The following is a 23876-nucleotide window of genomic DNA, read 5'->3' as shown; positions in this document are numbered from 1 at the left end:
TATCTATCTACCTTACTTGCATAGGTAAGTATCCAAGCTAGGTAGGTAGGCAGTCAAGCGCTGATTTGAGCAAGAGGCAAGTACAAAGCAGAGCAAAAACGCAAACAAAACGCACATACATGGGTACGTTATGTACAGCAAGCACAGTACGTACTAGACAGACAGAACGGGCTGCCAGGTGGTGGGTATCGTAGTCGAATTATACTGTCCGTAGTACCTGAGGTAATTAGAATCGCAACCGCGTCTTGATGCCTCGACCTCGCCAGCCAGACCTTACCAGCCATCCAGCCAGCTCATCCATGTTATTATACAAACGGCATCTCTCCCCCTCCCTCTATCCTCGTCTTCATCTATAGGTAGGTAAGGTAGGTAGGTATCCAACCAGGAGCTGCACTCTCCATCCGTGCTAAACCAAGCCAAGCCAAGCCAAATCATATATATATATATATAATACGTATACATATTATTATTATTGGAAACGGCGGTTTCCAAGTAATTTCCAGCTTCCAGTTTCCAGTTTCGAGGTTCAATCCCATAGCCAACCAAAATCACATAACCAACGATGTGCGGCCCGTCAGCAGCGCGCGCTGGTCGGCCTCGCAGCTGCCGCAGTAGTCGTCGTGCCACCTGCGCAGGCCCTCGCGGCGCTTGACGGCCTTGCCGTCGTCGGCCTTGCCACTGCCCGGGATCGCCGTCCTCTGGCCGTCTTGCTCTTCCGCCAACACGCGCTGCTGTTGCTGCTCGCCTCCATCCCCTGGCTTACTGCCGCCGTCGTTGGCGGCATTGCGCAGGAGCATCTGGCGGACCTGCTCGCAGCGCAAGTTCTCGTCGGCGAGCCAGTTCTCCCACTCAGACTGGAGCATCTCGACCTCGATGCCGTTGATGATGCGCATGGCGACGAGCAGGTCGTGGCGGTAGCCGCCGAGGCGCTGGCGCGTGCGCTGCAGCCGGCGCGCGGCGGCCTTGCTGCTGGCCGACGAGAAGGCCGTGCCGGCGTCGTGGTACGGCCCGTCAAGGTCCGTCATGTTAGCGATGGCCTGGAAGTTGTCGTAGCTGTTACTTGTCATTAGCGGCTTGTCTAGACCTAAAGCTTGCTCAGAGGCTGATAATTACCATTGGCTGTTGGAGGGCGTCGACAGCGAGACCGAGGCCCCGCGCGCCGCCTCTTCCAGGTCGACCAGGCGGATGGCCTTGCTCATCATTAGGTTCGGCCTGACGCCGATGCGGTCCATGTAGTTGGCGGCGCGGCGCTCGGCCCACCAGGTCGAGCTCGCCCTCGACACGACGACGACGTTGTAGGCGGCGCTCAGGGCCAGCAGCAGCAGGATGACGCGGTGGGCGGTGAAGACGGTGAAGATGCGCTTGAGCCCGGCAAAGGCCCACATCATGACGGACGTGATGGCGCTCTCCATGAGCGAGCGGCCCGTCTCGAGCAGCATGTCGGTCAGGGTGCGCGGGCGGACCATGGCCTTCTTGCCGGCCTCGGCCGCCGTGTCGGGGGTGAAGATGACGGCCTGCGTCTGGTGGCCAATGTTGCCGTAGACCTGGATGGCGCGCTTGGTCCGGCTGTTGGGGCCAAGCTTGCGCACCTGGTCCGTCGCCACCTCGGCCAGCTCCTCGGCGTCGTTGGTCGCGTCGCCGAGCGCCTGCCGCTGCACCATGCTCTTGGCGAAGGCCGGCGCCTTGGACCAGTCGACCTTGGTGAAGATGGCCAGCTTGCACTTTGACTTTGCCACGTGCGTAATCACCACCTTGGCCACGAGCTTGAAGGCGTGCGACTGCGGGAGGTGCCACGGCGTCTTGATGTGCGTCACCACGTACGTAATGTGGTCGTTGAAGATGTCGATCGACTGCGAGTCGGTTACGTCGCCGGGCTTGGGCCGCCCCAGCATGTCGACGTAGTCGACCTTGAACCGGAACTGCCGCTTCATGCGGCCGTGGTCCTGGAGCTCCCAGGGCCCCTGCGAGATCTGCTTGGCCTGCCGCTCAAAGTAGAGCTTGGGGAAGATGAAGCTCTTGTCGCCAAACAAGACGTGGAAGCACGCCTTGGCGCTAACCTCGAAATGCCTCTCGGCCACGCACTTGCCCATGCCCTCGGGCTCGTACGAGACGGGGTGGGCCGGCAGCTGCAGTTTGGGGACCGGCTTACCGTGCCCTCCCCTAGACAGGCGGTATTTCAGATCCTCGACTCGTCTCATGACGGGCCGCCCCGACGGAGTGCCGTCGTCGATGGGCGTGTTGGCCGACACCTCCTCCCAGCTTTCCACGCTGGGGCTCCTCCTCTCGTACTGCGGCTTGTCCAGGTTGACCAAGGCCTCGACGATGCCCGACAGATCCATCGGCTCCTCCGCCTGCAGGTCGTCGACGAGCAGGTTGAGGCGCGCGTAGAGGAGGTTGAAGTCCTCCAAGAAGACCTTGACCGTGACGCGCGAGAGGCCGCTCTCGCTCATGTCCTGGATCAGGTGGAGGTAGATGAAATCACAGTCCTTGCCCGGCGCCGCCGTGACCTCGGTTATGGCCTCGAGGTTGATGCTGTAGGAGATAACGAGGCCCATTTGATGCCCGTAGAAGTACATGTTGTCAGGCGTGACAAAGATGCGGCCATTGCCGGCCATGCTCTCGTTCTGGCCCTGCCGCGAGTCCCCAGACGAGCTTAGCCAGGCGGCGTTGAAGATTAGCACCGGCTTCTCGTCGGGCGGCACCGACGGGAAAATCAGCCGGAACTGGGGATACTGCGCTTTGAGTGCGGCCGGATAGTTGGGAGGAAACACATCGGCCATGACCTTTTCCAGCGACTTGGCATCCATAATCTTGGCGTCTACGCTCGCTGTCTTCCTGTGCAAACCAACAAGGGTAGTCGCGGTTGCTGCCGTGGATGTGGTTCGCGGTTGAGAGGTGGCTAGGAACGGAGCGTCGCCCGAGGAAAAGTTCCGGGATTGCGCTGGCCCGGTACTGAACATGGACACCCAGGGGCTGCTGCCCCAGTAGTTGGCCAGAACCGCGCTGGGCAGGCTGCGGCCGGCGCCTGTGCCGGCGCTCACTAGGACGGCTGCCTTGCTAAGATTTGTAGAGACTGGCGGCCTAGCTAGCGTTACTGGAGCCAGGCTCCCCTGGTGGTTGTCCATGGCCTGAGCGGCTAGGGGGTTCGGCAGGCGGAGGGGAGGGGCTTGCCCGGAAACAGGAGAGGGGCTGACGGCGTAGCCAGGGAGTAGGTTGGCACTGGCCGTAATCAGGTTAGCAATACCACCGCCGGGCGAGATGGCCTCGGACGAGCTGGCAAAGGCCGACTTGCGGTGTAGGTCGAGCTTCTGCATGATGCGGGCAGCGTGGTCTCGGCCGCTCTCGCCCTCCTCGCGTCCGAGAGTGGACAGGGGACGTCGAGCCACAGCCGCAGAGGAGCCAACGTCGAAGCTGGACCGTGATACCACGGTCCCGTCGGGCCCGGGAACGGGCAGGGTGCCTGCTCTCTCGAGCGCGCTGCCCGCCTCTTCCAGGCCCTCCAGCGACATGGCCGAGAACTCGGGGATGGAGGGGTGCGTGATGGTGAATGCGGGATCGAGGCCGGCTACGGTGGCGATCTGGTCTCGGGCTATGCTCGTTTCGAAGGCCTTCTTCTTGGCGAACTCAAAGACCTCGAGCCACTCGATCAGCTGGGCCTGTGTCTCGGCCTGCAGGAGGATGGTCTGGGTCTTGGTCTTGACCTCGAAGCAGAAGCGGCGCTCCTCCTGGACGGCGGGCTTGGCGCTGCACAGTAGCACTCCAATCTCGTCGCCCTGCAGGACGCCCTGGGGGCCCTGGACGAGCCAGCCAAAGATACCGTCGCGGCAGTAGTACCAGCGGCGGACCCAGGTGGTCCTGACGGGCTTCCCTGACAGGACGCGCAGGAACAGCCAGCCCTGCTTCTCCGAGATGACGGCCACCTGGTCCTTGGCCTGGACGCTCACGGGGCCCCTCGAGCCTAGGTAGGGCACGGTGGATATGCTGTAGTCCTCGAGCTCGCGCGAGGGCTTCCAGACGGCCAGCGTGCTCTCGCCAATGTCGCGGCGGGCGGCCTGCAGCTCGCGGCGGAAGACGGGCTCGGACGCCTCCATCTCCTTAGACCAGCCACGGATGCGCTCGAGCTCCTCGCCGCGGGTGGTGCCGGCCGTGTCGCGCGACCGCCTCGTGATATCGCGGTGCAGGTCGGCGCAGACGCGCACCAGGAGCTTGTCGAGGGAGAGGCGCAGCTGGGGAGCCATGTGGCAAAAGTCGAGGCTGGCCTTGAGGTAGGCCTTGCGAGTCTCGAAGACGGCGAAGGCGTCTTCGCGCAGGGAGCTGGGCTCCTTGGTCTTGCTCTGGCCGACGTAGCGGGCGAGGGTGGTGTCGAAAGTCTTCTGGGTGGCGTCGAGGGCGCGGCGCGTGTCCTTGAAGGCGCGCAGCTCGCCGTTGACGAAAAGGCGGATGGGCTCGACGCCGACGGGCTCGAGGCGGCGGGCAGCAGCCAGGAAGGCGCCCCACCACTCGCGGGCGCCGTCGCTGGAGCGGCGCAGGGCCAGCATGGTGTAGTCGGCATCGAGGAGGGCGTCGGCGAGGGTGGCGGCGTTGGCGGGCGGGAGAGTCAGCTTGCCCAGGTATGTGTTGATGGTGTCCTCGAGGGCCAGCACGTCGTGGGCCAGCTTGGAAGAGCTGCGCATGTAGGCGTCGAGCCAGCGCTCCATGGCGTCGAGCTGGTCGGCGAAGTGCACGGCCGACGCGCGGAAGGTGGGCGTGTCGAGAGCGGCCTCGCCGAGAGCGACGGGCATGGCGGGGCCGGCGACAGGAGGCTGCGCCGGTGCCGACGAGGACGGTGGGGGCGGGGGATGAGGGTTGGCGGCTCCTGGGCCGGATGCTCCGGGCGCTGTCGCTGTCGTTGCCGCAGCCGCCGCCGCCGTTGCTACTGTCGCGGTGGTCGCTGCCGGCGTCAGTGGGGCGGCGGCTGTGGCTGTCGCTGTCGCTGTCGCTGCCGCCGTCGACGAGGTTGGTTTCCCATGGGCGACGACGGCCGGCGGGGGCGGCGCTGGCTCGGCCATGTTGAGGATTATCAGATGTTGTCGGCAGAAGAGCAGGTATGCTTCTTGCAGGTGGTGGGTATCAGTTGGTGTCGGCTCGATGTCGGTTCGATGTCGAAGTGCGTGCGGCGTACGGAGGACGGAAGACGGCGCACAGCCGCGACAGCCGACCGGGTGCAGGTCGATTGCCCAGTACGGATTGAGTATATGACTACCCTTGCCTTACTCGGGCCCATTCATGGTTGGCGAGCGCGGCAGTTGGAGCGTCCTTCGGTTGGTCTTGTTGCAATTGCTCGTTTGTTCATTCGTTTGTTCGTTCGTTCGTTCGATTGTTCGGTTCTGTCGCGTCGCAATCGTAGCCCGGGTCGACGGGGAAGACGGGGACGGGATGTGGGGATGCAGTCGAGATTGCCGCAGGCAGTTGAAGATGCCTTATGAAAGGATTCGGAGTGTGGCTTCTAGCATTGAGCCATGACGTTGGTTTCAAGCTGGGCTGAAGCCGCGACCCAAGCAACGGGCTACGCTAGGCTGTCTCGTTCGAGTTAAGCCCACCCCATCATTGCGCTGCCGCTGACGTTACATGCCGTGGTTTACTAGTACCGTATCTCGTATTGTACTGGGCATACTTACACACTTTGACACGTTCACACTTCATTCGCCCTGCGATACGGATAGCTTGATAATTGCACACTTTCAATATTGAGTCTTGAAAACCAGTCACCGACTATACGTACTTTAATGGAAACCTAGTTGTCTTCTCGCGCTTATCCTGTAGTTACAATGGTTCGCGTAAGAGGTAGGTAGTGACTCACGCCGAAGCAAAGGCTAAGGTGCCTGCCCGTAACGGTCGGTAACGAATGCATAAAGGCAAACCGGAAACTGCCCAGCCCACCTCAGTTCAGCATGAGAGGCCTGAAGCGGTTTCGATTGTAAGACGACGTCCTCACTCCCCGAGCACTTGACATTCCTTCTTGTGTATCGACAAACCAACTGCCCGCACTTTATTTCGGTATATGCATGCCTAAACGCCTGTTTGGCAAGATTGCTCGCAGTGCAACAGTTGGACGCAATATTCCCCAGTTCTGGTAGCCGACAAAGACAGCGCCGCTGCCACCGTTTCGAAGCACCCACCGCCAGCCCATTGCGCCGGCCACCACTCTCACCACCAAACACAAATCCAGTAGCACTACCCGATTGCACTCAAAGACTAACAGAGGCATGGACCAAGACGCGACCGAACGGCTCGAGGACATAGCCCTGTCCCGCGGAGGCAGGGCCTCCAGGACAGGTCGTAGAGGCAGAGGCAGGGGGCAAGGCGGCGGCAGCGGAAAGTCTCGCGAAGTCGCCCTCTCTCACGCCCTCTCAAAGCTTCTCCGCCATCAGGCCGCAAGCGCGGGAATCCAACTCGACAGCGAGGGCTTTGCGCCGTTAACTAAAGTGGTGAGTTCATTTTTCTGTCCCAAGCAAATGTAAAATCCAGGGTGAAGTCATGGGTGAGGGGCAGACAGGTGGAAACATTGACCTTGAAAATGAAATGAATCCGACATTGGCTGCCCGCTCTCCTTTGTTATTTTTCATTTCTCTTCTTTGCTTGAAGACATTCACACACATACCTCTCAACCTCTGCTCAAAACCCCAACACTAACTAACCCCCCACCGTGCGCGCAGCTCAAATGGGGCCCCGTCGGCTCGCTTAAGCCCACCTTCGCCGAGATCGCCGCGGCCGTGCGTGACAGTGACAAGCAGCGGTTCGCGCTCAAGCCGGACCCGGTGACGAACCCGGCCCTGGACGAGGCCACCACGGACCCGGCGCACTGGCTGATCCGCGCCAACCAGGGCCACAGCATCAAGCTCGACAGCGAGAAGCTGCTGCGGCCCATTGCCCTGCCTGTAACCCCGAGTCCTGACGCGGCAGCACCCCCCTCAGCTAACGAGGCATCACCAGAGACAGAACTGCCGCCTGGTAGCGTGCCGGTGCCCGAGACGGTCGTGCACGGCACGTACTTCGCCTTCTGGCCGGCCATCGTGGCGAGTGGCGGGCTGCGGCCGATGGGGCGCAACCACGTGCACTGCAGCACGGGGCTGCCGCCCGAGGACGAGTCCGAGGGGCCCGCGGTGGTGAGCGGGATGCGGCGCGACGCCGAGGTGCTCGTGTACGTCGACGTGGCGGCCAGCATGCGCGAGGCCGGCATCAAGTGGTGGATGAGCGACAACGGCGTCGTGCTGACCGAGGGCGACGCCGACGGGCTCGTGCCCGCGCGCTTCTTCCGCGAGGTGCGCGGACGCGCGCAGGGCGTCGGCCTGCTGTGGAAGGACGGCCAGCACGTCGTCGACCTGCCCGACTGGGTCAAGGCGCAGCCGCCAAGGGGCAAGGGTAAGGCTGGCGGCGCCGGCGGGAGAGGTGGTGGGGGGAGAGGCGGCAGGCTCGGCAAGAAGGCTGGTGGTGGTGGTGGTGCCGCGGCGTGATTATGTCCTGTCCCGTCCCTGTGCTTCTCAGACTTGTAGTGAGTTTAGCGAGGCGCATGAGGAAACTACAATAACATAGTGGTGTTCCTTTGGGAACGCAATCACTAGCCCAGCACATATAGTCCGTTTACAGTTCACATGGCTACATACACCGTGTATACGACATGACCATCGATTTGCCAGACATTTGTTTGCTTGAACTGTCTGATCTAACCCAGTATCAAATGGTTCCCCCTCCACCACCCACCAAAAATAACAAAACAACAAAACACCCCCCTCATGCACTCACACACTCACTCAATTAACACCCACAGCCGCTCTCAACTCAGCAATCAGCGCCTCGGCCTCAGCAACACGCTCGCGCTCGACGCGCAGGAGGTAAGCGAGCACGTCCGCCGCCGCCGCCTCTCTGGCCGCGCGGCGCGAGTAGATATTGCGCACGACCCCGAGGCCGTCGGGCAGCACGACGGCGTCGGCGGCGCCAAAGTTGGGCCGTGCCGAAAAAAAGGTCGCGTTCTCTTCTGCCTGTGCCACCACGTACCGCGGCACCGCCATGCCGAGACGCCGGCACATCTCTACTACGCGCGCTTCGGTCGGCACGGAGGGGTCGTGAACGTCGATGGTTGTAGGTGCGGTGCTTCTGGCGGTGTTGGTGGGGGCTGGCTTCTTGGGCGGCTGTCCGGGCGTTGGCGATAGCGGCGCAGCGATGGTGTCGTTGGTGTTGTCGTCGTCCAGGCTGGCAAGGGGCGGCGGCGGCGGCGACGGGCTGTCTGGCATGAGTGCGTTGCTGCCGTTATTCCCCGCCACGGCGGCAGGGGAAGCGGCAGACTTGTTCTTCTGTTTCTTCGTTGCTGTTGTTATCGCTGCCGGCGCCCAGATAGCGTCGCCGTCTTTGGTCACCAACGCTCCTCCCTCAGAGACGGGGTCCGGCGGATGGGGCGGCGGCGGCGGCGGCAGAGAAGAAACAGCCGCGGTCTTCGTCTTGGGAAACACGACACTCAAACCATCAGACGGCATGCGGTTCTCGGCCATTAGCCACTCGACGCAGGACTTGGCCGCGTACTGCTTGGCGTCCTTCTTGCGGGCGAAGCTCGGGGCTACGAGCGCGCCACCACCACTACCATCGGCGGCGGCGAGAAGCCCGCCGTCCGGGCCGGGAAACTGCTGCGGCTCGCTGGCTGCGGTGCCCCTGAACGTGCAGTGGCACACCCACTTGAATTGGGGGGCAGGCTCGTCGGCGAAGAGCACTACGGCGCCTCCGGCTTGGTGCGCGTCTCGGTATCCTAGCACAAGGGCAAAAAAAAAAAAGAGGTAGTGTCTCATGCATTTGTGATATAGGTATATATATATATGGGTATCAGAACAGGAATACTTACGGTGCAGCAGACCCACCCAGTTTGTATCGCCAAGCTCCGGCTCGGGCCAGCCTCCCAGCGACGCCCGGAGTTTGGCAATGGCCTCTTTCTGGATTTCGGTCAGGGGCGCCGGCTGGGGCAGGGCCTCCTGCTCGGCGATCCAGGCCTTCAGGTCCCGGTAGTCGACGGGCTCGTAGTCCATGTCCGTGTCCGTGTCCTTGCCCTTGTCGACGGCAGGAAGAGGAGACCCAGAAGAGGCAGCCGCCATTGTAGATATAGATCCGTCGGCTGTCCGGTTGCTCTTCTGGCGCTTAGGAGTTCGTGGTGCAAAGTGGTGCTGGGGTGGAAATATGGGGGCCCATTTGCGTTTAGGCTGCATCATGGACCAGGTCGGGTTGCTATGAGAATGACTGTGTAATAAGTATGAGCTGAAGACAGGGCACTGGAGCTGCTCAAGCCTGTGAGGGCGGGGCTGCGGCGGACAACAATTTGGCGACCTGTAATCCGTCCAGATTACTTGGTAAGGCGCTGTAATGAGGTATCTTGGACGCCAACAAATAAACAAGAACAGCGGTGCTGCTTTACATAATTCAGATCTGCACATCATCCGATGTCGAGAGCGAGCTCAAGTCACCCATAAATAGGCCGACCATGTGGAAACACTTAGAGCCTGGCCGTCATCGGCTCAGTGGGTATTACCTGGGTAGGCTATCCGCGCCGTCCGAATTAAGGTGGACGCTGTAGGCCTCACTCGTCCCAAGCCCGAAAGGCAGCCAGCGGGATTGGCTGGCCAGTAGCATCTACCAGCCTCATGCACGGTAATGTCTGTACAACAAGCAGAACATGCAGTTTGAGTTTGCCTCGAACACCTTTCCTCCAGTCCGCGCTCCTGTCCCAATAGCCAAGAGCTCCCTTCCCTGTGTGCCCTTGCACCGTCACAATGCCCCTATTCCTACTTACACATAGTCAAGACGAAAATGGTCAACCAGGTTAACTTGTCGTCCGGACATTCCGAGACGTCAGGTCCTCTCCTGTGAGCCTCTGTCGTTGTCGAAATCGTAATTGGGTATCATGTTTAGCCTAGCTACTTGCTAGGCCTTTGTCCTCGCTACATCAGCCCGAGCCTCAGCAGCGGGTCCCGTAGGCGGATTAGTCTTCCTCGAAGAATCCGCCTCCTTCACTGCCACTATCGTCGCCATCGGCTGCCTTGCCAGAGGCCTTGTCGTTCCGCATCGCAGCTCTTCTCTCCCTCCGGTTCATCGCCGACGTGTCGGGCCCAATCGCCTTCCGCGCTGACGAGGGGCCTGCACCAGCAGCAGGCTGCTGCTTCCCCACAGCAGATACAGCCTTGGCTGGTCGTGACGAAGGCTTTGGTGATGCGTCTTGTTCCGAGCGTCTGTTTTGGATCTTCTCGAGAGCGGCCTTGCCGTATCCCCTGGTCTTCTCGATTTCATACCACATGGGCGGTCGAGGAGTATCCAGCGCATGCACTGCCGTGGGCTTCTCGTCGTCCTTTGCCTCGGCAGCTGGTGCGGCATACAGGCTGAGGTAGCGCTCCAGAAACGGATAGTAGATGGCATAGTCCACGTCCACCTCGGCGATGTGAAGATGAGCCTTTAGCTTGGATATCTCGTCGGGGTCCTCGGTTTGTGTTAATTTCCGCCTGAGCTGCTTTGCCAGCCTCGTTGCCTTTTGTCGCTCTGCAAAGTGAAGGGTGTTAGCTAGCACTGCGCAACAGCCAGAAACAGCATGACATAACCGGCCGGACAGCCCGGACAGCGGCGTACCAAAGAACCGAACCATGTGATATTTGCCTATCATCTGGCTCCTGTGTTTCCTCTCTCGGTCCTCGGCGATGCGCTGCTTGTGGGCCGCCAACTCCCGCTCCAGGTCTTTTTGTACGTCGGCAGGGATGTTTGACGCGTCTCGCGCGAAAAGCCTCTCGATTGCTCGGGCACGTTTTTTGATCGAGCTCATGTTGTCGTCAACCACCTTTGCCCGCTTCGCATGGTGCTTTGGGGCGCCAGGCCGGTTGCGATGGCCATTTTTGGGGAATGCGCTGCCAGACTCCTCCAATTCGGCGTGGGATCTCTTCGTGCCTAGTCTTGAGGGATGTATAGATGGCTCATTTTTTTTTGCCAGCGAGCGATCCATCTTCTGGCTGGTTGGCTGAGGGCAGTGCCAAAAGTGAGAGTTCTTGGCCGTCTGTCGGTTTGATAAGGCCCAAATTTTTGTAGGTGTGGTCAAGGACCCTTGTAGGTAAGTTGCTTTGCGCTTGAGCTTTTGCTTCCCGCCCTCTGTGTCGATTGCCCCGCATTGACCAACTACACTAGGGTTAGGGTTGTGTACTGTTCGCCACTCTCATGATCGCATTCACCTTTCGCCCCTGCTTCACCATTGTCAACAACATCCTGCCACATGTATAAGCGAGATGTATGTCCGATAGATACAGTATCCGTGAAAGCACCCCAATGGCTCTGGGCTACGAGAGCCCTCTTTTGCTGTCCAAGTCTTTCGTTTATTTGGTGGTGGAGGTATCCAGCCTTGGCCGTGGCTTCCTCGCGACGGCGTAAGACGACCTGACTTCCTCATTCAACCTAGGAGGGTTTGCACGGTTGGGACTTCCAGATTGGAACAGTATTAACGCCCTTTTGGCAGGCACTGAACTTTAAGCTGGCTGCGCTGCTCCACTACTGTTATCCATTGCTGTTGCTCCTCCTTCAGGCCTCCTGTCGCCATGGACCGTCCCGAGCCTGGGCTGATCAAGTGGTCGCCAAACGCGGCGCACGACTCGTTCCTCCACATCAACTTGCAGCACCGCATTGTGGAAATCTACGAGCCCACGGGCCGTGCGCGGCGCGGGCGGTTCGACTACAAGAAGGTGGCCAAGCACGATGACCTCCCCCCGCTCACTACGTATGACTGGTCGCCGTCGGTCCTCGGCCTAGTCGCCGTGGGCACGTCAACGGGCGTCGTCAATCTCCTCCGCGTCGACGACAGCTCCAACGCCTATCTCGAGCTCGGCCTGAAGATCTCGCGCACCTGCCACGCCGTCGCCTTCAACACGAGGGGCCAGCTGGCCGTTGCCCTGGACAGGGTGCGCAGCGACAACTGCCTCTACGTCTGGGACGTCAACCGCCTGTCCACTATCGACTCGGCTATCCGGGGCTTTCCCTCGGACATTGAGTCCTTCTCGCATCCCTCCGAACGTCTAGAGCCCAGTGTCTCGGTATCAAGCGTCAAGTTCTTCGAGGACAACCCTAATGTCTTGGTCGCTGGCATCAAAAGCCAAGGCCTCCGCATACACGACTTGAGAGGTAAGGCCCTCACTTAAATAATGTCTGATGCTGCAGCCCTGCTCTGTGTAGACTAACAGTCTGCCCAAGACCAAGCACACGGCGCCGTCATACAGTTCCCGACCAAGTGCTGCAACAACCTCGCCATTGACTACGCAGACCAGAACTATTTCGCGTCGTCAGCCTTGGACCAACCAGGAGTTATGGTGTGGGATCGTCGAGCCATCCACCGCCATGACACGTCGCCGGCCTATACCGATGCTCTGGATAAAGATGGCCTCCCCTGGGGCGGCGCCCTGCGTCTCAACCAGGCAGTGGAGATGGAGGCGGATCCGGACTCGGCCGACAGCAAAAGCTCCTGCATCCGCTCCCTCCGCTTCTGCCGCGACCATGCCGGCATGTTGGCCGTTCTCTCGCGCACTGGCCAGCTGAGGATTCTATCCACGAGGCACGAGCCCAAGGACGATGAACCCGACAGCAAACCTACCGATGCGAAGGAGGATCCCGCCCCCATCCCCATCCCCGTCCAGAATGTACCTACCCACGTCGGAGACGGCCCCGAGCTGTTGGAGATTAGGAGATCATATGAGCTGGACCCTCTACATGCTGATCCGAGTCATAAGATGGATAAGATCGTATCGTTCGACTGGATTACTCTCAGCTCCCCAGTCCCTCAGCCGAGGTTGTTGGTGCTCCGGGCCAACGGTGCACTTGATGTGCTAGAAAAACCGTCCTTCACCTCGGAATATCCATTTAACCTCAATTCCTGGAAACTCTCATATCGTGGCTTAGAAGGTAAATCCCACCGAGTCCAATCTACATGGAATGAGTTGACACGGCTGCAGCTGGCGCTTCATACCACGCGCCTATGCTTTTCGAGCCGGCGTACTCTCACAGAATTTATGGCCCGCTGCTTACTGAAAAGGCGTTGGCCGACGTACCGCTGTTTGGCCCCAACAAGGCCGACATAGGTGATCTGGTAGAGGAGGCCTTGGCGTCCAGTATTACTGAAGAGGATCTCCAGCCTGGAGAGGCGGCGAGAAATGCCAATCTTCCTGCGGCGTTCATACAAGCAGCTTCTGTCGCGGAAAAACTGGGAGCGCTAAGATTGACGTCTAGAGAAGGATCGCAGAATCCAGACATATCCGAAGACCCGCCATCTCAGTTAGAGCGCCGCGAGCAGCTGCTCACAGAAATTGTTGACATGAGTCTCTTGTCAAATCAAGCGCAGGCCACCATAGATCACACTATGCTCCTCCGCGCAAAGGAGGGGTACCGATTCAACTGTGAAAAGAATCAGCAAATCGTGGCGGACGATCCCTGGGTCAGAGATGTCTGGGCCTGGATTTCTGGTGAGTCTATCTTGTTTTCGATCTTGTTGAAGTGGCTGACAGCATCTTCCAAACAGGCGCTGAAGAAGCAGCCTCTGACGGCGGGATGATGTCGCACCCACTGGACCTGAGCTGGATGGGCGTGTATACAATATGGATCAACGACTTGGGTATGGTCATATCGAGCCTCTCTCAGACATTCAACGGTTGGCTCACACACGATAGGGAGTAAATCGTATGCTAGGTTGTCGGACCACGCATCAGCTCCTGGTGCTGCTGGGTGGGAGCGTTGCTTGAATTCGATCAACAAGAAACTCGGAATTCCAAAGTTTGACGGGGTCGAGACGAAGCGCCCCCACCACCGGGAAATCTGCCTGGAAATTTGCAACTGGGGTCGCTCCTACGACTCTGAATTCGAACAAGCTAACTCGGTCTCGAGTCTCAAGAGAGACTCGACTTGGTACACTATGGTGGCCGCACATGCCATGTTTAGGGGCAACACAAAGGAGGCCGTTCAAGTTTTGAAAAGAGGCAGTTCAGAGCACCAGAGTCTGTTATTCGTCTCGCTCGCGCTCCAGCTCATTGGCAAAAATGGCAACAAGGATGCCAAAGAGGCGCTCGATTTCGACGAGAAGGTGGCCTCCAAGACGGACCCCTATCTCCGCGCTATATCATCCATCATCGCCACTGGAGACTGGGCCACGATTGTCAACCAACGGTCCCTGCCCATGCGCGACCGTGCCTTTGTCGCGATCCGCACCCTTCCCGACGAGGAGCTGACGGCCTGGCTTGAGGACGAAGTGTTCGACTTGATTATCACGGGGAACATTGAAGGCATTATACTTACGGGCATTACGGACCCGCTGGTGGACATATTCGCGCGCTATGTGCAGAAATTCCGCGATTTCCAAACAGCCACCCTCGTGCTCTCGTACTGCGCGCCGCGCTTCATCGACGACATCCGCGCGACGGCCTTCCGCAACGCCTACCGCAACTACCTCCAACGGCACCGCGCTGCGTACCCGCGGGCCAAGTTTGACGTCGAGTCGACGAGGCTCAGCAAGCACAATGGACGGCCGACAGTCGAACCACCGCCGCGCCAGTTTGTGATACGCTGCTACTTCTGCGAGGAAGACGTCAAGACGACGTACAGTAGCGGAGACACCAGTCCCATTTCGTCGACGGTGACGCTATCCAGCTTCATGCTGGGCGGGGGCTCGGGGGCAGCTAGCGCGGTCAGGGAAGCACAGCAAACGAACCCGTTCGTTTCCAAGATGGTATCGGCTGGAATCAGTTGTCCCAACTGCAAGCGCCACTTCCCGCGGTGCGTGGTCTGCCTCGAAGTTGTGACGATGCCGCGAAGCGACCGGCCCGAGCTGGCCAGAAATGCGGACACGCGCGTGGCGTCGCGGTTCCCGACGTTCTGTATCACCTGCAGGCACGCCATGCACCTCGACCATGCGCGGCAATGGTTTGCGCGGCATGAGGAGTGTCCTGTTCCCGAGTGCAAGTGCGTGTGCAACTTCCAGGTGACTCCGGACTTGCAATACTGAGAGATGGGTCAATCGCAAATCACAACAAGGCCAACCCCCTTTCCCGGATAGTAGCAATCGCAGCGGGAATATTATCCTGCCTGCACAGGCTTATTGGACGTTTTTCCTTGATTAAGAATTAAAGTTCAGCCAAGGCGGTGGGAATTGCGTCAGACACATGAGTGGTCGTCTTGTCTTGTCCCGACGGTTGCCAAGGTTTTCCGCTGTCTTGGGAGGTCTTGGTGCCCAGAGCGGACGAAGGGAGGGAGGATTTAAGAAAGACGGAGGCCAAGATTCTTGGTATTTTGAGGCAGTCTTGTCTCGCTGCGCTCTAAGGTCGCTCGCTCGGACGGCGCCGTGCCTAGCCATGACAAGGCCAAGAGCAGGGCCAAGAACGAGCCAAGAACGAGCCAAGAACGGATTCCATGACGACATGGGATTCCTGGGTGGAATTGATTTACCTTGATGGACAGTACGGAGTACGGAGTACCTAACTTCACGTGTAATTTAGAGCAGAGAACTCTCTCTCTCTCTCTCTCTCTCTACAGATATTATTAATTATTAAAGTAACACGTGTACTGGAAGATAGATGCCCCTTGTTTATTGCCTTTTTCTTGTTGTCTCTTCTCTCCTCTGAAGCGTTGACGTTTGGTAGTAGAATGAAGTACCAAGTGGAACTTGTCGTGGCCTTTTTTCTCTCTTTTTTTTTGCAAATAAAGCGCGTGGTGACGGGTATAAATTATGTCACTTTTGTGATAAATCTAACCGTGGAAGCCCCTCGTTGAGCAGACGAAATAGTATATAAAGCCTCCTAAAGATGCGATGCGGTGGCAATAGTGGAACATGCCGGCGTGATGTCGCTTTCGCTTTCGTTCTCAATGGCAGCCAGTCAGTCAGTTTTGCAGCAAGGGGGGGATTGGATTGGACTGAAACAATTAATAATAAAAGCCGGCACGTGCTCGATCGGGTCGGCTCAATTGAATTGAACTGAATTGGATTTTTTTTGATCACTTGACTGACTCGGTTTCGTTCTCTCTCTCACTCTCTGTGTGTGTCTGTCTGTCCTCTGAGCACGTCACCAAGGGGGGGCTCTCTTCCTAGGGTTGTCACATCACTCCGTCGGTCTCCCAATCGAGCGGGTGCCGCTACAGTACAGTGCAGTCTGTTAGTTGGGAGGAGAGAGGGGGGCTGTGCAGCGTGATACAGTTGTGCCGGGCCCAGGCTGATGGCGCCCACTTGGTCTTGGCTCTGTCTTGGCTGCTTGGCTTTTGGCTTGGCCCCGTGGCTTTGCTTGGCCCCTTGGCTTTTGCTTTGCTTGGCTTGTATCGGGGTAAGACGACGGGTTCGCCAAGGCACCTTGGCGCGCGGAGGGGGGGTTGATCTCTTGGCTCTAGCGGGAAAGCTTGGCCATGTCAATCTCTCTTCTCCTCAGTGTCGAGGCCGCGACTTGTTCGGAGGTCGTTTGCCCAACGACAACAAGGGGTGGTAGGGGTACACACTCCGTGTTAGGCCTTTGTGTCCGTTGAGTCTTGGCGCCTTTTGCTCTCTCTCTCTCTGTGCTGTGCTATTTCGCGTGAAATTCTCTGTGCTAGGTAAGGTTGAGTAAGGTAAGTACCAAACACGGCTATCGATAGCGCCCTCCCACGGTTGCAATTACCGCCTCGAGTATCCGTAGGACCGTTTGTCCGTCGACGGGTTCACAAACCGCTCTTTCTAGTTTCTCCAGCTGCGCCCCCCTCCATCGCCTGATGGCTAGCTAGGCCTAAAAGAAGGAGATGGATGGCTCCTGTTATAGTGGCCCCATCACCCACCCCTCCACCACGCGCTCCAAAACCCTCTCTCCTAATAAGAAAAAAAACACAGGCGACGAGCTGTGTCTTGCCTGCCGCGGCAGGATAAACGCATGTGCCTCGTTAGTACGTATTGCACGATACGGCCGCAATACCGCTCATTCACCTCAGAGAGACCAAATAGAAAAAGGCGGGGGTGGGGGAGGAAGGCATGAGCAGCCAAGTGTGGGAAAAGCGTCTGACCAGGAGGCGCGAATGAGGGAGGCAACTGAGGGAACGCCAAGCAATTCCTCGCAATACCAAGACTTGGCGTAGGCTTGGCATTTCTTGGCGGTCTTGGCGTGACTGTCGTGGCTGTTAGTGCGCTGTTAGGCTGAACGGTCGTCTCGGGTGTGTGTGTGCAGGCACAAACGAGCAGCGCGGCCAGCCGCAGCCAGGCAAACGGCGTCCTAGGCGTAGGCTAACAGCAGGTACAGCGGCCGGGCCAGGGCTTTCCGCCATCAGCCAATGATGGCTACTTGGCACCCGAGAGCCCCGACTGCCAAGAGAGTTTGCCAAGTCTTTCCGCCATGTATCGCCAAGAGCGAGAAGGCCGTAATAAAGACATAATGGCCCGCTGTTCCTTCCAGACGTTGATCGGTCAAGCCTTTTCCCTCCTCTCTCAAACAAGCTCGCACCACGTTGAGCAGAAATCTATTCAAACTTTTTCCTCTCAACTCTTGGTAAAAGTTTTTTTGCTCCTTTTCTCCTCCAACTCTTCCGCGACGAGGGTTCTTATCGCCCACCCCGGCCAATCTGCACGCCAAGTCTTTGGGTGTGTGTGAGTGAGTGTGCAGGAGAAAGCCTTCCTGTTCTGGCTGCTCTCGCACACGATTCGCCCAGAACAGCGTCTCTCCCCGAACCCGAACCCGCCCACCGCCCAGCCACAGCAACAAACGCTCAATTGTTGGTGGGGCGCGCCCAGGCCTGTCTTGGTCTCTTTTTCGGCTTCTTTTTTTTCCGCACAACGCACGGGAGACAAGTTTTTTGGTCGGTCAGCCGCCACATCGGAATCCGGAGAAAAGCAAACACCGATTGGTTTGTTCTTTTTACTGGGCCCACGCCATGTCGTCAACGCAACAAGACGAAGCCAACGCGGCAGCTGCGCAGGCCGTGTCGGCCTCGTCGAGCGAGGCGTCCAATGATGTCACGCCCGCGCCCTCAGCTGCCGCCACGGCGAGCTCGTCGTCGAGCACCGGCCAGGACGAGACGCTAGTGTGCCGTTGGCAGGACTGCAGCGAACGCTTCCCAACGGCCGAGGTTCTCTACGTATGCTGCCTCTTTTCCCTATTCTATTTTTTAAAAAAAAAATTCAAAGTGGTTTTATTCGCGGTTTGAGTTGTTTCTCAAAAGAAAAAGAAAGAAAAAGCAACAGACTCGACCAAAGTTATCCGTGCTTTTTATTCAGACTCAGACTCAGAACTGACACCCAACAGGACCACATCTGCGAAAAGCATGTGGGCCGCAAAAGCACCAACAACCTCAACCTGACGTGCAACTGGAACGGCTGCCGCACGACGACGGTCAAGCGCGACCACATCACGTCGCACATCCGCGTGCACGTTCCGCTGAAGCCGCATAAGTGCGACCTCTGTGGCAAATCGTTCAAGCGGCCCCAGGACTTGAAGAAGCATGTCAAGACGCACGCCGACGACTCGGTCCTCGTTGGCCGCTCTCCCCAGGACCAGAATGGCGGCATGAACCAGGCCTACCGTCACCCCGGCAACAAACGTGCGTAGCCCGTTTTTGGCTCTTTCCCTTCCTCTTTTCTCTTATCTCTGGGGCTGACGTGCCTCTCTTTCTAGCTCCCCCCAGCTTCTATGACCACAATGGCCACATCCGCGGTACTAACCCGGGCCCCTTTGGCCAGCCCCACCAGAACGGCCAGGCTAGCTATTATCACGGCCAGCAGCACCCTGCCCAGGCTTACCATGCCCCCCTCTACTACCAGCAGCAGCAGCCCATGGGCGGCTCCCGCGGCGACTTCATGGGCCACCAGGCCTCGGCCCCGTCCTTTGACTCGCGCCGCCGCGGCTTCGAGGACCTCAACGAGTTCTTCGGCAGCGTCAAGCGCCGCCAGGTCGACCCCCACTCGTACGCCCAGGTCGGCCGCTCGCTGATGCCCATCCACGCCAGCCTCGGCATCCAGTCGGGCGGCCTGGCTACCGAGTACATGCCCCAGGCCCCCCACACCCTCGCTATCGGCGGCGGCGCCTCCCACGGGCCCCTGACCCAGCACTACTACCTGCCGCCCATGCCCAACCTGCGCACCAAGGACGACCTGCACCAGATCGACGCCATTCTCGAGCAGATGCAGGCCACCGTCTACGAAAACACGGGCTCGCCCAGCTCCCACTACGCCCCCGCCGACATGCGCCACCAGTCCCCGGCCTATGCCACCCGCCCCACCATCGACCCCTACGCCGCCGCCGCCGCCACCGCCGCCCAGGTCGCCTCTCCCCTGAGTGCCCCGACCCACTCGTCGGGCGGCAGCCCTGCCGTCACCCCGCCGTCCAGCACCATGTCGTACACGTCGGGCCACTCCCCCGGCGCCTCGTCGGCCGGCATGTCGCCCTCGTCGCGCCACAGCTCCACCGTCGCGTACCCGAGCCTGCCCAGCCGCCCCGGCCTGCCCTACCCGTCCACCTCGGGCCTCGGGTCCAACTTCACCCACAACGAGCGCCGCCTCTCGGGCGGCATGCTCCAGAGCGCCAGCGGCGCCCGCGCCGCCGTCGACCGCGCCGCCACCCCCAAGGCCTCGGCGGAACCGTCCGCCATGTCCTCGGTCAGCTCCCCGTCCGACGAGTCGGAGAGCGGCGAGGGCGAGTCGTACGACGACTGGCTGCAGCACATGCGCGTCATCGAGTACCTGCGCAACGGCATCCGCCACCGCCTCGAGCACCGCGACTACGTGGACGAGCAGGACACTAGCCGCATCGACCCCATGGTGCTCGACGCCGACCGCGCCAGGACAACGCCCTCCCCGCCCACGCCCTCGGCCGCCCCCGCCCCTGAAAGATCGCTGTACCCTGTCCTGCCCCGGATTGGGTAGCCAGGCGGCCAGGACTTGCGTGGCTGTTTGCTGTGATGACAATGATAAAGAAGAAAAAACTAACGAGGTTGGAGAAGGCACGCCCCGGATGCGAACGAATGAACGTATATAATTAAATATATGTTGCTCGGGGGGATTATTCTTTTATTGTCTTTTTTCTTTTCGTGGGCATTGATAATGTCTTATTTTCTTCGTTCCCGTCCTTTATTATTCTGGTCGCTTCTTCCTGTATATAGTAATTACCTTACCTTACCTACCTGAGACCTACCTGACGTACGCAACATCTCAAGATACCTCTTCGCTCTTCGCTCCTCTTCGCTTGTTCACCCTGTCTCATATCTCTCTCTAGTGTTTATTTTATTTTGCTTTATTTATTATGAGGGAGCTGCGCAGGACCGAGCTGAGATAAATGGGTGGTACAGTCAAGTCTGTCGGTCGTCGTCTCTGCTGCGTATTATTGCTATGAATTTCATGTCCGACATGCCATGTTTATATTTCTTTCTTGTTGTTGCTCTTGTGGAGGGTTGGGAATCCGGATGGGTGGCTAGATGGTTTGGGGCTGCTCCGTTGGCTGTTGAATCGCATCACTGCCCGCGCCCCCCACTTTTTTATGAATCAAAAGTTCACGCGTATATCCATATCGTTATTGTTGATATATCTACCTATCGTACCTGCGTGATCTATCCACTTCATCATTTGCTTGCTTGCTAGACATCCCTACTGGGGTAGGTGTATATGCCCGCATGCCGAGTGAGCGAGCATGTGAGTAATTAAGTACCTAAGTAGGCTCCTCGTGGGATGTAACTACCTTGGGTACGTAACTGTCTTGCCTTGTCATATTTCTTTTATTTTCTTTCGTCTAGGTACTCGAGGAGGGATATCCACAGTAACATCTATTACAAAAGTGAAATTGCTGGCTTATGCCCATCACTACCTACGCACATACTGAAATGAACACAGTTGACCATTTGCCACGCACGATACAGCAAAAAAGTTCAAACAATTGAACGTCACCGACAGAGTCATAGCGGCCGAACAAGCTGTCTTCTTGTCATATCTCATGCTGTGCGGGTAGGCCAGGTAGGGCACCGGGTACTTGATGGAGGTCGTAGTCTAGGGAACTCGATTAAAAAAGGGGGCTCTCATGTTGTGTATCTCGGTTTGACAGTAAACCTTGACCTAAGGTAGGTAGGTTTGTGGGTGAATGTGCTTGAGGTCTGTGTGAAACCGCTAGCCAGTCAGCCGGGCGTGGCTTGCATCGAAAGACATAACACCATATTGAGTACCTTATGTAGGTAAGGTAGGGTAAGGACAGGTGTTTACCTAGGTAAGGTAGGTGTGTGGAATACCCCAAGGTACGTACCGAGGTTTAACTGTCTCAGTAACCTCGGAAGCTTATTTCCACGGATGTGATGTGATGTGATGTGAAGTTGCCCAGTTCCGTGCCTCGTGTTTGTTTGCTGCCATGGCCATTTTAACTGTCTTGTTTCCCCCTCCCCCCCTTTTTGAGCATGGAACCGGCTGTGTCCTCTCCCACCCTTGTCTCCTACGTCCGTTCAACCCACTGCCATCTCCCCCATCTGCCCGAGCTGTGTCTTTTATGGCGCGTTCAAATCCACTCAGGACATGCCGAGGAAAGACTACAACCTCTAAATAAAGACAACCACGGGCTCTTTCAGGAAACAGATACGTATCGTCCATTCGCGCCCTACCAAGCAAGCAAGCAAGCAAGCACCAAACCCGCAGTCATTATTCTACACGCATACATACATACATACATACATACAATCCTCTACACATTACACAACAGACCAGCCTTTCACAGCCCCCCCCAAAAGACTCCGTTTCGAAAGAGAAAGTTTGTCCTCTATCCCCTCTAGAGCACGCGCCAAAGCGCACCCGCCCTCGCCGGCGCCGGAGGCGAATCGTCCTCGCCGTCCCTATTCATGGCACGGACCCAGGCATTCTCGGCAGCGACAGCGTCGCGCTCGATGCGGTCCATGGCGTGCAGCTCGGCGAGCATGTCGGCGACAAGCACGCGGCAGGCGGTGAGGATCCTGTGCAGGCTGCTTCCTTCACCACCGCTCTCGTCGTTTCCTTCGTCGCCTTCTTGCTCCGCAGTTGATAAAAGCCCATCATCGTCATGACCCGCCAGCTCGCCACGCAGCATGCGGTGCCACTCGTCGAGGCGGCGCACGAGGCCCGCGCACTCGTCCTTCCACGCGGCATCGAGCTCGCCGGCGAGCACAGAGAGCTCGTCCTCACCACCGCCACTGCCATTATCATCACCCGTCGACGCAACAACAGCAGCAGCAGCAGCAGCCGCTGCGGGGTGGTTCTCGCTGTTGCTCGCCAGCGCGCGGCGCAGCTCGGCGAGGGCGTCGACGCGCTCGGCCCAGCGCTCGAAGCGGCGCACGGCGCGCGCGTAGCGGCCGCCGGGCTCGGCGACGGCCCAGAGCCCCGTGAGCACGGCGTCGAGCGTCTGGACCTTGTGCTCCAGCAGCGTTGCTCCCGTATTCTCTGCAGATGCTGCTCCTACCCCTAACAGGCTTGGTGGGAAATCGGCAGCTGCATGCCCGTGCCCGTGTCCCTGCCAGGCTAGCAAGGCGCGCACGTTGCGCCTCTCGGCGGCGCCGGCGTCGAGGCGGGCCACGTCGTCGGCGGCACGCACGAGGCGGTCGAAGCGGGCGGCGAGCTTGTGGCGGGCGCTGGCGCGCCACTGGGCGGCGACGGGCCCGGCGGAGCGGTGCAGCAGGTGCAGCTGCAGCAGCTCCGTCTGCAGGCGGCTCGTCTCGGCGGACGCGGCCACGTTGGCCGGCAGCTTGGACGGCGACGGCGGCGCTAGGAACGACGCCGTCAGCGGCTTCGGCGCCAGCGACTTGGCCGGCGAGTAGTGCTGCTGCAGGGTCGTGAACGCGGGCCGCGCCGTGGGGTTGCTGCTGCTGCTGCTGCTGCTGCTGCTGGCGGCGGCCGCCGCGCTGGTGTTGGCGCGGTGGTCCGAGAGCGCCCCCGTGGTTGCCGTCGTGGCGGCGGAGGCGCTGGTGGCGGTGGTGGTGGACGACGCGTACGACGAGTTGGAGGTCGCCGAGACCTGGCGGCGGTGGAGCGTGCCGCTAGCGCGCGTGTTGCTGGTCAGGGGTGGCCTGCTCCTGTCTGTGCCGGCCGTGGCAAGCGGCGCTGAGACGTGGGATGTTGCGGACGGAGGCCGCAGCGTGGTGGCGCCCGTGAGGGAGGTGACCGAGGTTGACGTCGATGTCGATATCGATGTCGACGTCGACTTTGTGCGGCTGTGGGACGAGGCGACACGGGTCCGAGTGGCAGATGCGGCTGGCACGCCCGAAGACGACGTCGGCCGCTGTGTGGGCACCGGGCGCGTTGTGCGAGGCGGGCGGCTTGTTGTTGTTGTTGTTGCTGCTGCTGCTGCTGCTGCTGCTGCTGCTGTGTCGGGGCCCGAAGACGGGGGTGTCTCATTCTCAGGGGCGCGGCTGCGAGTCGACGAGGCTGTCATTCGGCCAAACACGCCCGACAGAGGCCTCGATGTGTTGCTCCGCGCCGCCACTCCCACTGCGGCAGCTGTCCTTGTTGGCGGCGGGCGGCTAGAGACAGCGCCCATGCCCTTGACGGGCAGCCTGCTCGGCGAGACGTTGCGCAGCTGGCCATCGCCATTGCTGTCGTCGGCGGGCGATGGCAATGCCGATGCCGTCGATTCGGCGTCTGGCCTGCTCGTGATTGTTGGCTTGCGCAGAGATCGCGACCGCGTCAGAGCGCCGCCAGACGACGACATTGCAAATTCCCAGCTATCGAGGCAAGATCAATCGCCCTTCGTTTCTCTATGCGTCGGCTGTTTTATAAGTTGGAGGCTTGTTGTGGTGGTGAGTGAACTGTTCTAGACCGCTGAGGTGCTGTTGATTTGTCCGCTAACACTCGGCGTCAAGGTTGCCAGGCCAGGCCGGGTGCTGTGTTGTCGATCCTCTCCCCCACTGCGCGG

At 59.3% G+C, this 23876-nt stretch overlaps 7 protein-coding genes across 7 annotated transcripts; 3 read left to right on the top strand and 4 right to left on the bottom strand.

Moving 5' to 3' along the window:
- Positions 1 to 548: 548 nt before the first annotated feature.
- B0T26DRAFT_852082 (uncharacterized protein) lies at positions 549 to 4788 on the bottom strand (the record flags this gene model as incomplete). The annotated part of the gene is made up of 2 exons (XM_060447650.1): positions 1114 to 4788; positions 549 to 1053 (listed from the first exon to the last, which is right to left on the bottom strand). Exons 1-2 carry the CDS (start codon positions 4779 to 4781, stop codon positions 549 to 551), a joined length of 4173 nt encoding a protein of 1390 aa, XP_060298812.1. The 5' UTR covers positions 4782 to 4788.
- Positions 4789 to 6263: 1475 nt separating this feature from the next.
- B0T26DRAFT_603098 (KptA family-domain-containing protein) lies at positions 6264 to 7400 on the top strand (the record flags this gene model as incomplete). The annotated part of the gene is made up of 3 exons (XM_060435776.1): positions 6264 to 6467; positions 6696 to 6917; positions 6963 to 7400. Coding segments are annotated over 3 exons (864 nt in total), but the record flags the coding sequence as incomplete, so codon positions are not given.
- A 242-nt stretch (positions 7401 to 7642) lies between these two features.
- B0T26DRAFT_239088 (uncharacterized protein) lies at positions 7643 to 9726 on the bottom strand. Its single transcript, XM_060433930.1, has one exon. The coding sequence runs from the start codon at positions 9453 to 9455 to the stop codon at positions 7791 to 7793; it is 1665 nt and encodes a 554-aa protein (XP_060298810.1). The 5' UTR covers positions 9456 to 9726; the 3' UTR covers positions 7643 to 7790.
- Positions 9727 to 9997: 271 nt separating this feature from the next.
- Positions 9998 to 11213, bottom strand: B0T26DRAFT_739982 (uncharacterized protein; the record flags this gene model as incomplete). The annotated part of the gene is made up of 3 exons (XM_060443787.1): positions 9998 to 10548; positions 10636 to 10947; positions 11198 to 11213. The coding sequence occupies 3 exons, from the start codon at positions 11211 to 11213 to the stop codon at positions 9998 to 10000; spliced, it is 879 nt and encodes a 292-aa protein (XP_060298809.1).
- A 372-nt stretch (positions 11214 to 11585) lies between these two features.
- Positions 11586 to 15028, top strand: B0T26DRAFT_750228 (uncharacterized protein; the record flags this gene model as incomplete). Its single annotated transcript, XM_060445197.1, has 5 exons — positions 11586 to 12165; positions 12235 to 12939; positions 12990 to 13496; positions 13553 to 13645; positions 13701 to 15028. 5 exons carry the CDS (start codon positions 11586 to 11588, stop codon positions 15026 to 15028), a joined length of 3213 nt encoding a protein of 1070 aa, XP_060298808.1.
- A 2873-nt stretch (positions 15029 to 17901) lies between these two features.
- B0T26DRAFT_642263 (uncharacterized protein) lies at positions 17902 to 19888 on the top strand (the record flags this gene model as incomplete). Its single annotated transcript, XM_060437424.1, has 3 exons — positions 17902 to 18105; positions 18273 to 18549; positions 18642 to 19888. The coding sequence occupies 3 exons, from the start codon at positions 17902 to 17904 to the stop codon at positions 19886 to 19888; spliced, it is 1728 nt and encodes a 575-aa protein (XP_060298807.1).
- A 1788-nt stretch (positions 19889 to 21676) lies between these two features.
- Positions 21677 to 23834, bottom strand: B0T26DRAFT_238814 (uncharacterized protein). Its single transcript, XM_060433929.1, has 2 exons — positions 23304 to 23834; positions 21677 to 22848 (listed from the first exon to the last, which is right to left on the bottom strand). Exons 1-2 carry the CDS (start codon positions 23357 to 23359, stop codon positions 21765 to 21767), a joined length of 1140 nt encoding a protein of 379 aa, XP_060298806.1. The 5' UTR covers positions 23360 to 23834; the 3' UTR covers positions 21677 to 21764.
- Between the last annotated feature and the right edge of the window lie 42 nt (positions 23835 to 23876).

Source organism: Lasiosphaeria miniovina, assembly GCF_030549165.1.
Source record: "Lasiosphaeria miniovina strain SMH2392-1A chromosome Unknown B0T26scaffold_3, whole genome shotgun sequence".
NCBI lineage: Eukaryota > Fungi > Ascomycota > Sordariomycetes > Sordariales > Lasiosphaeriaceae > Lasiosphaeria > Lasiosphaeria miniovina.
This window is presented reverse-complemented; position numbering and strand designations above follow the sequence as displayed.

Excerpts from the sequence above, each read along its gene's own strand:
- B0T26DRAFT_239088 (XM_060433930.1), bottom strand. The coding sequence starts at position 9,455 with ATGATGTGCAGATCTGAATTATGTAAAGCAGCACCGCTGTTCTTGTTT.
- B0T26DRAFT_238814 (XM_060433929.1), bottom strand. The coding sequence starts at position 23,359 with ATGAGACACCCCCGTCTTCGGGCCCCGACACAGCAGCAGCAGCAGCAG. Across the intron at positions 22,849-23,303 it reads CAGCAGCAGCAGCAGCAGCA|CAGCAGCAGCAGCAGCAGCA; the intron begins GCAGCAACAACA and ends GGCCGCCGCCAG.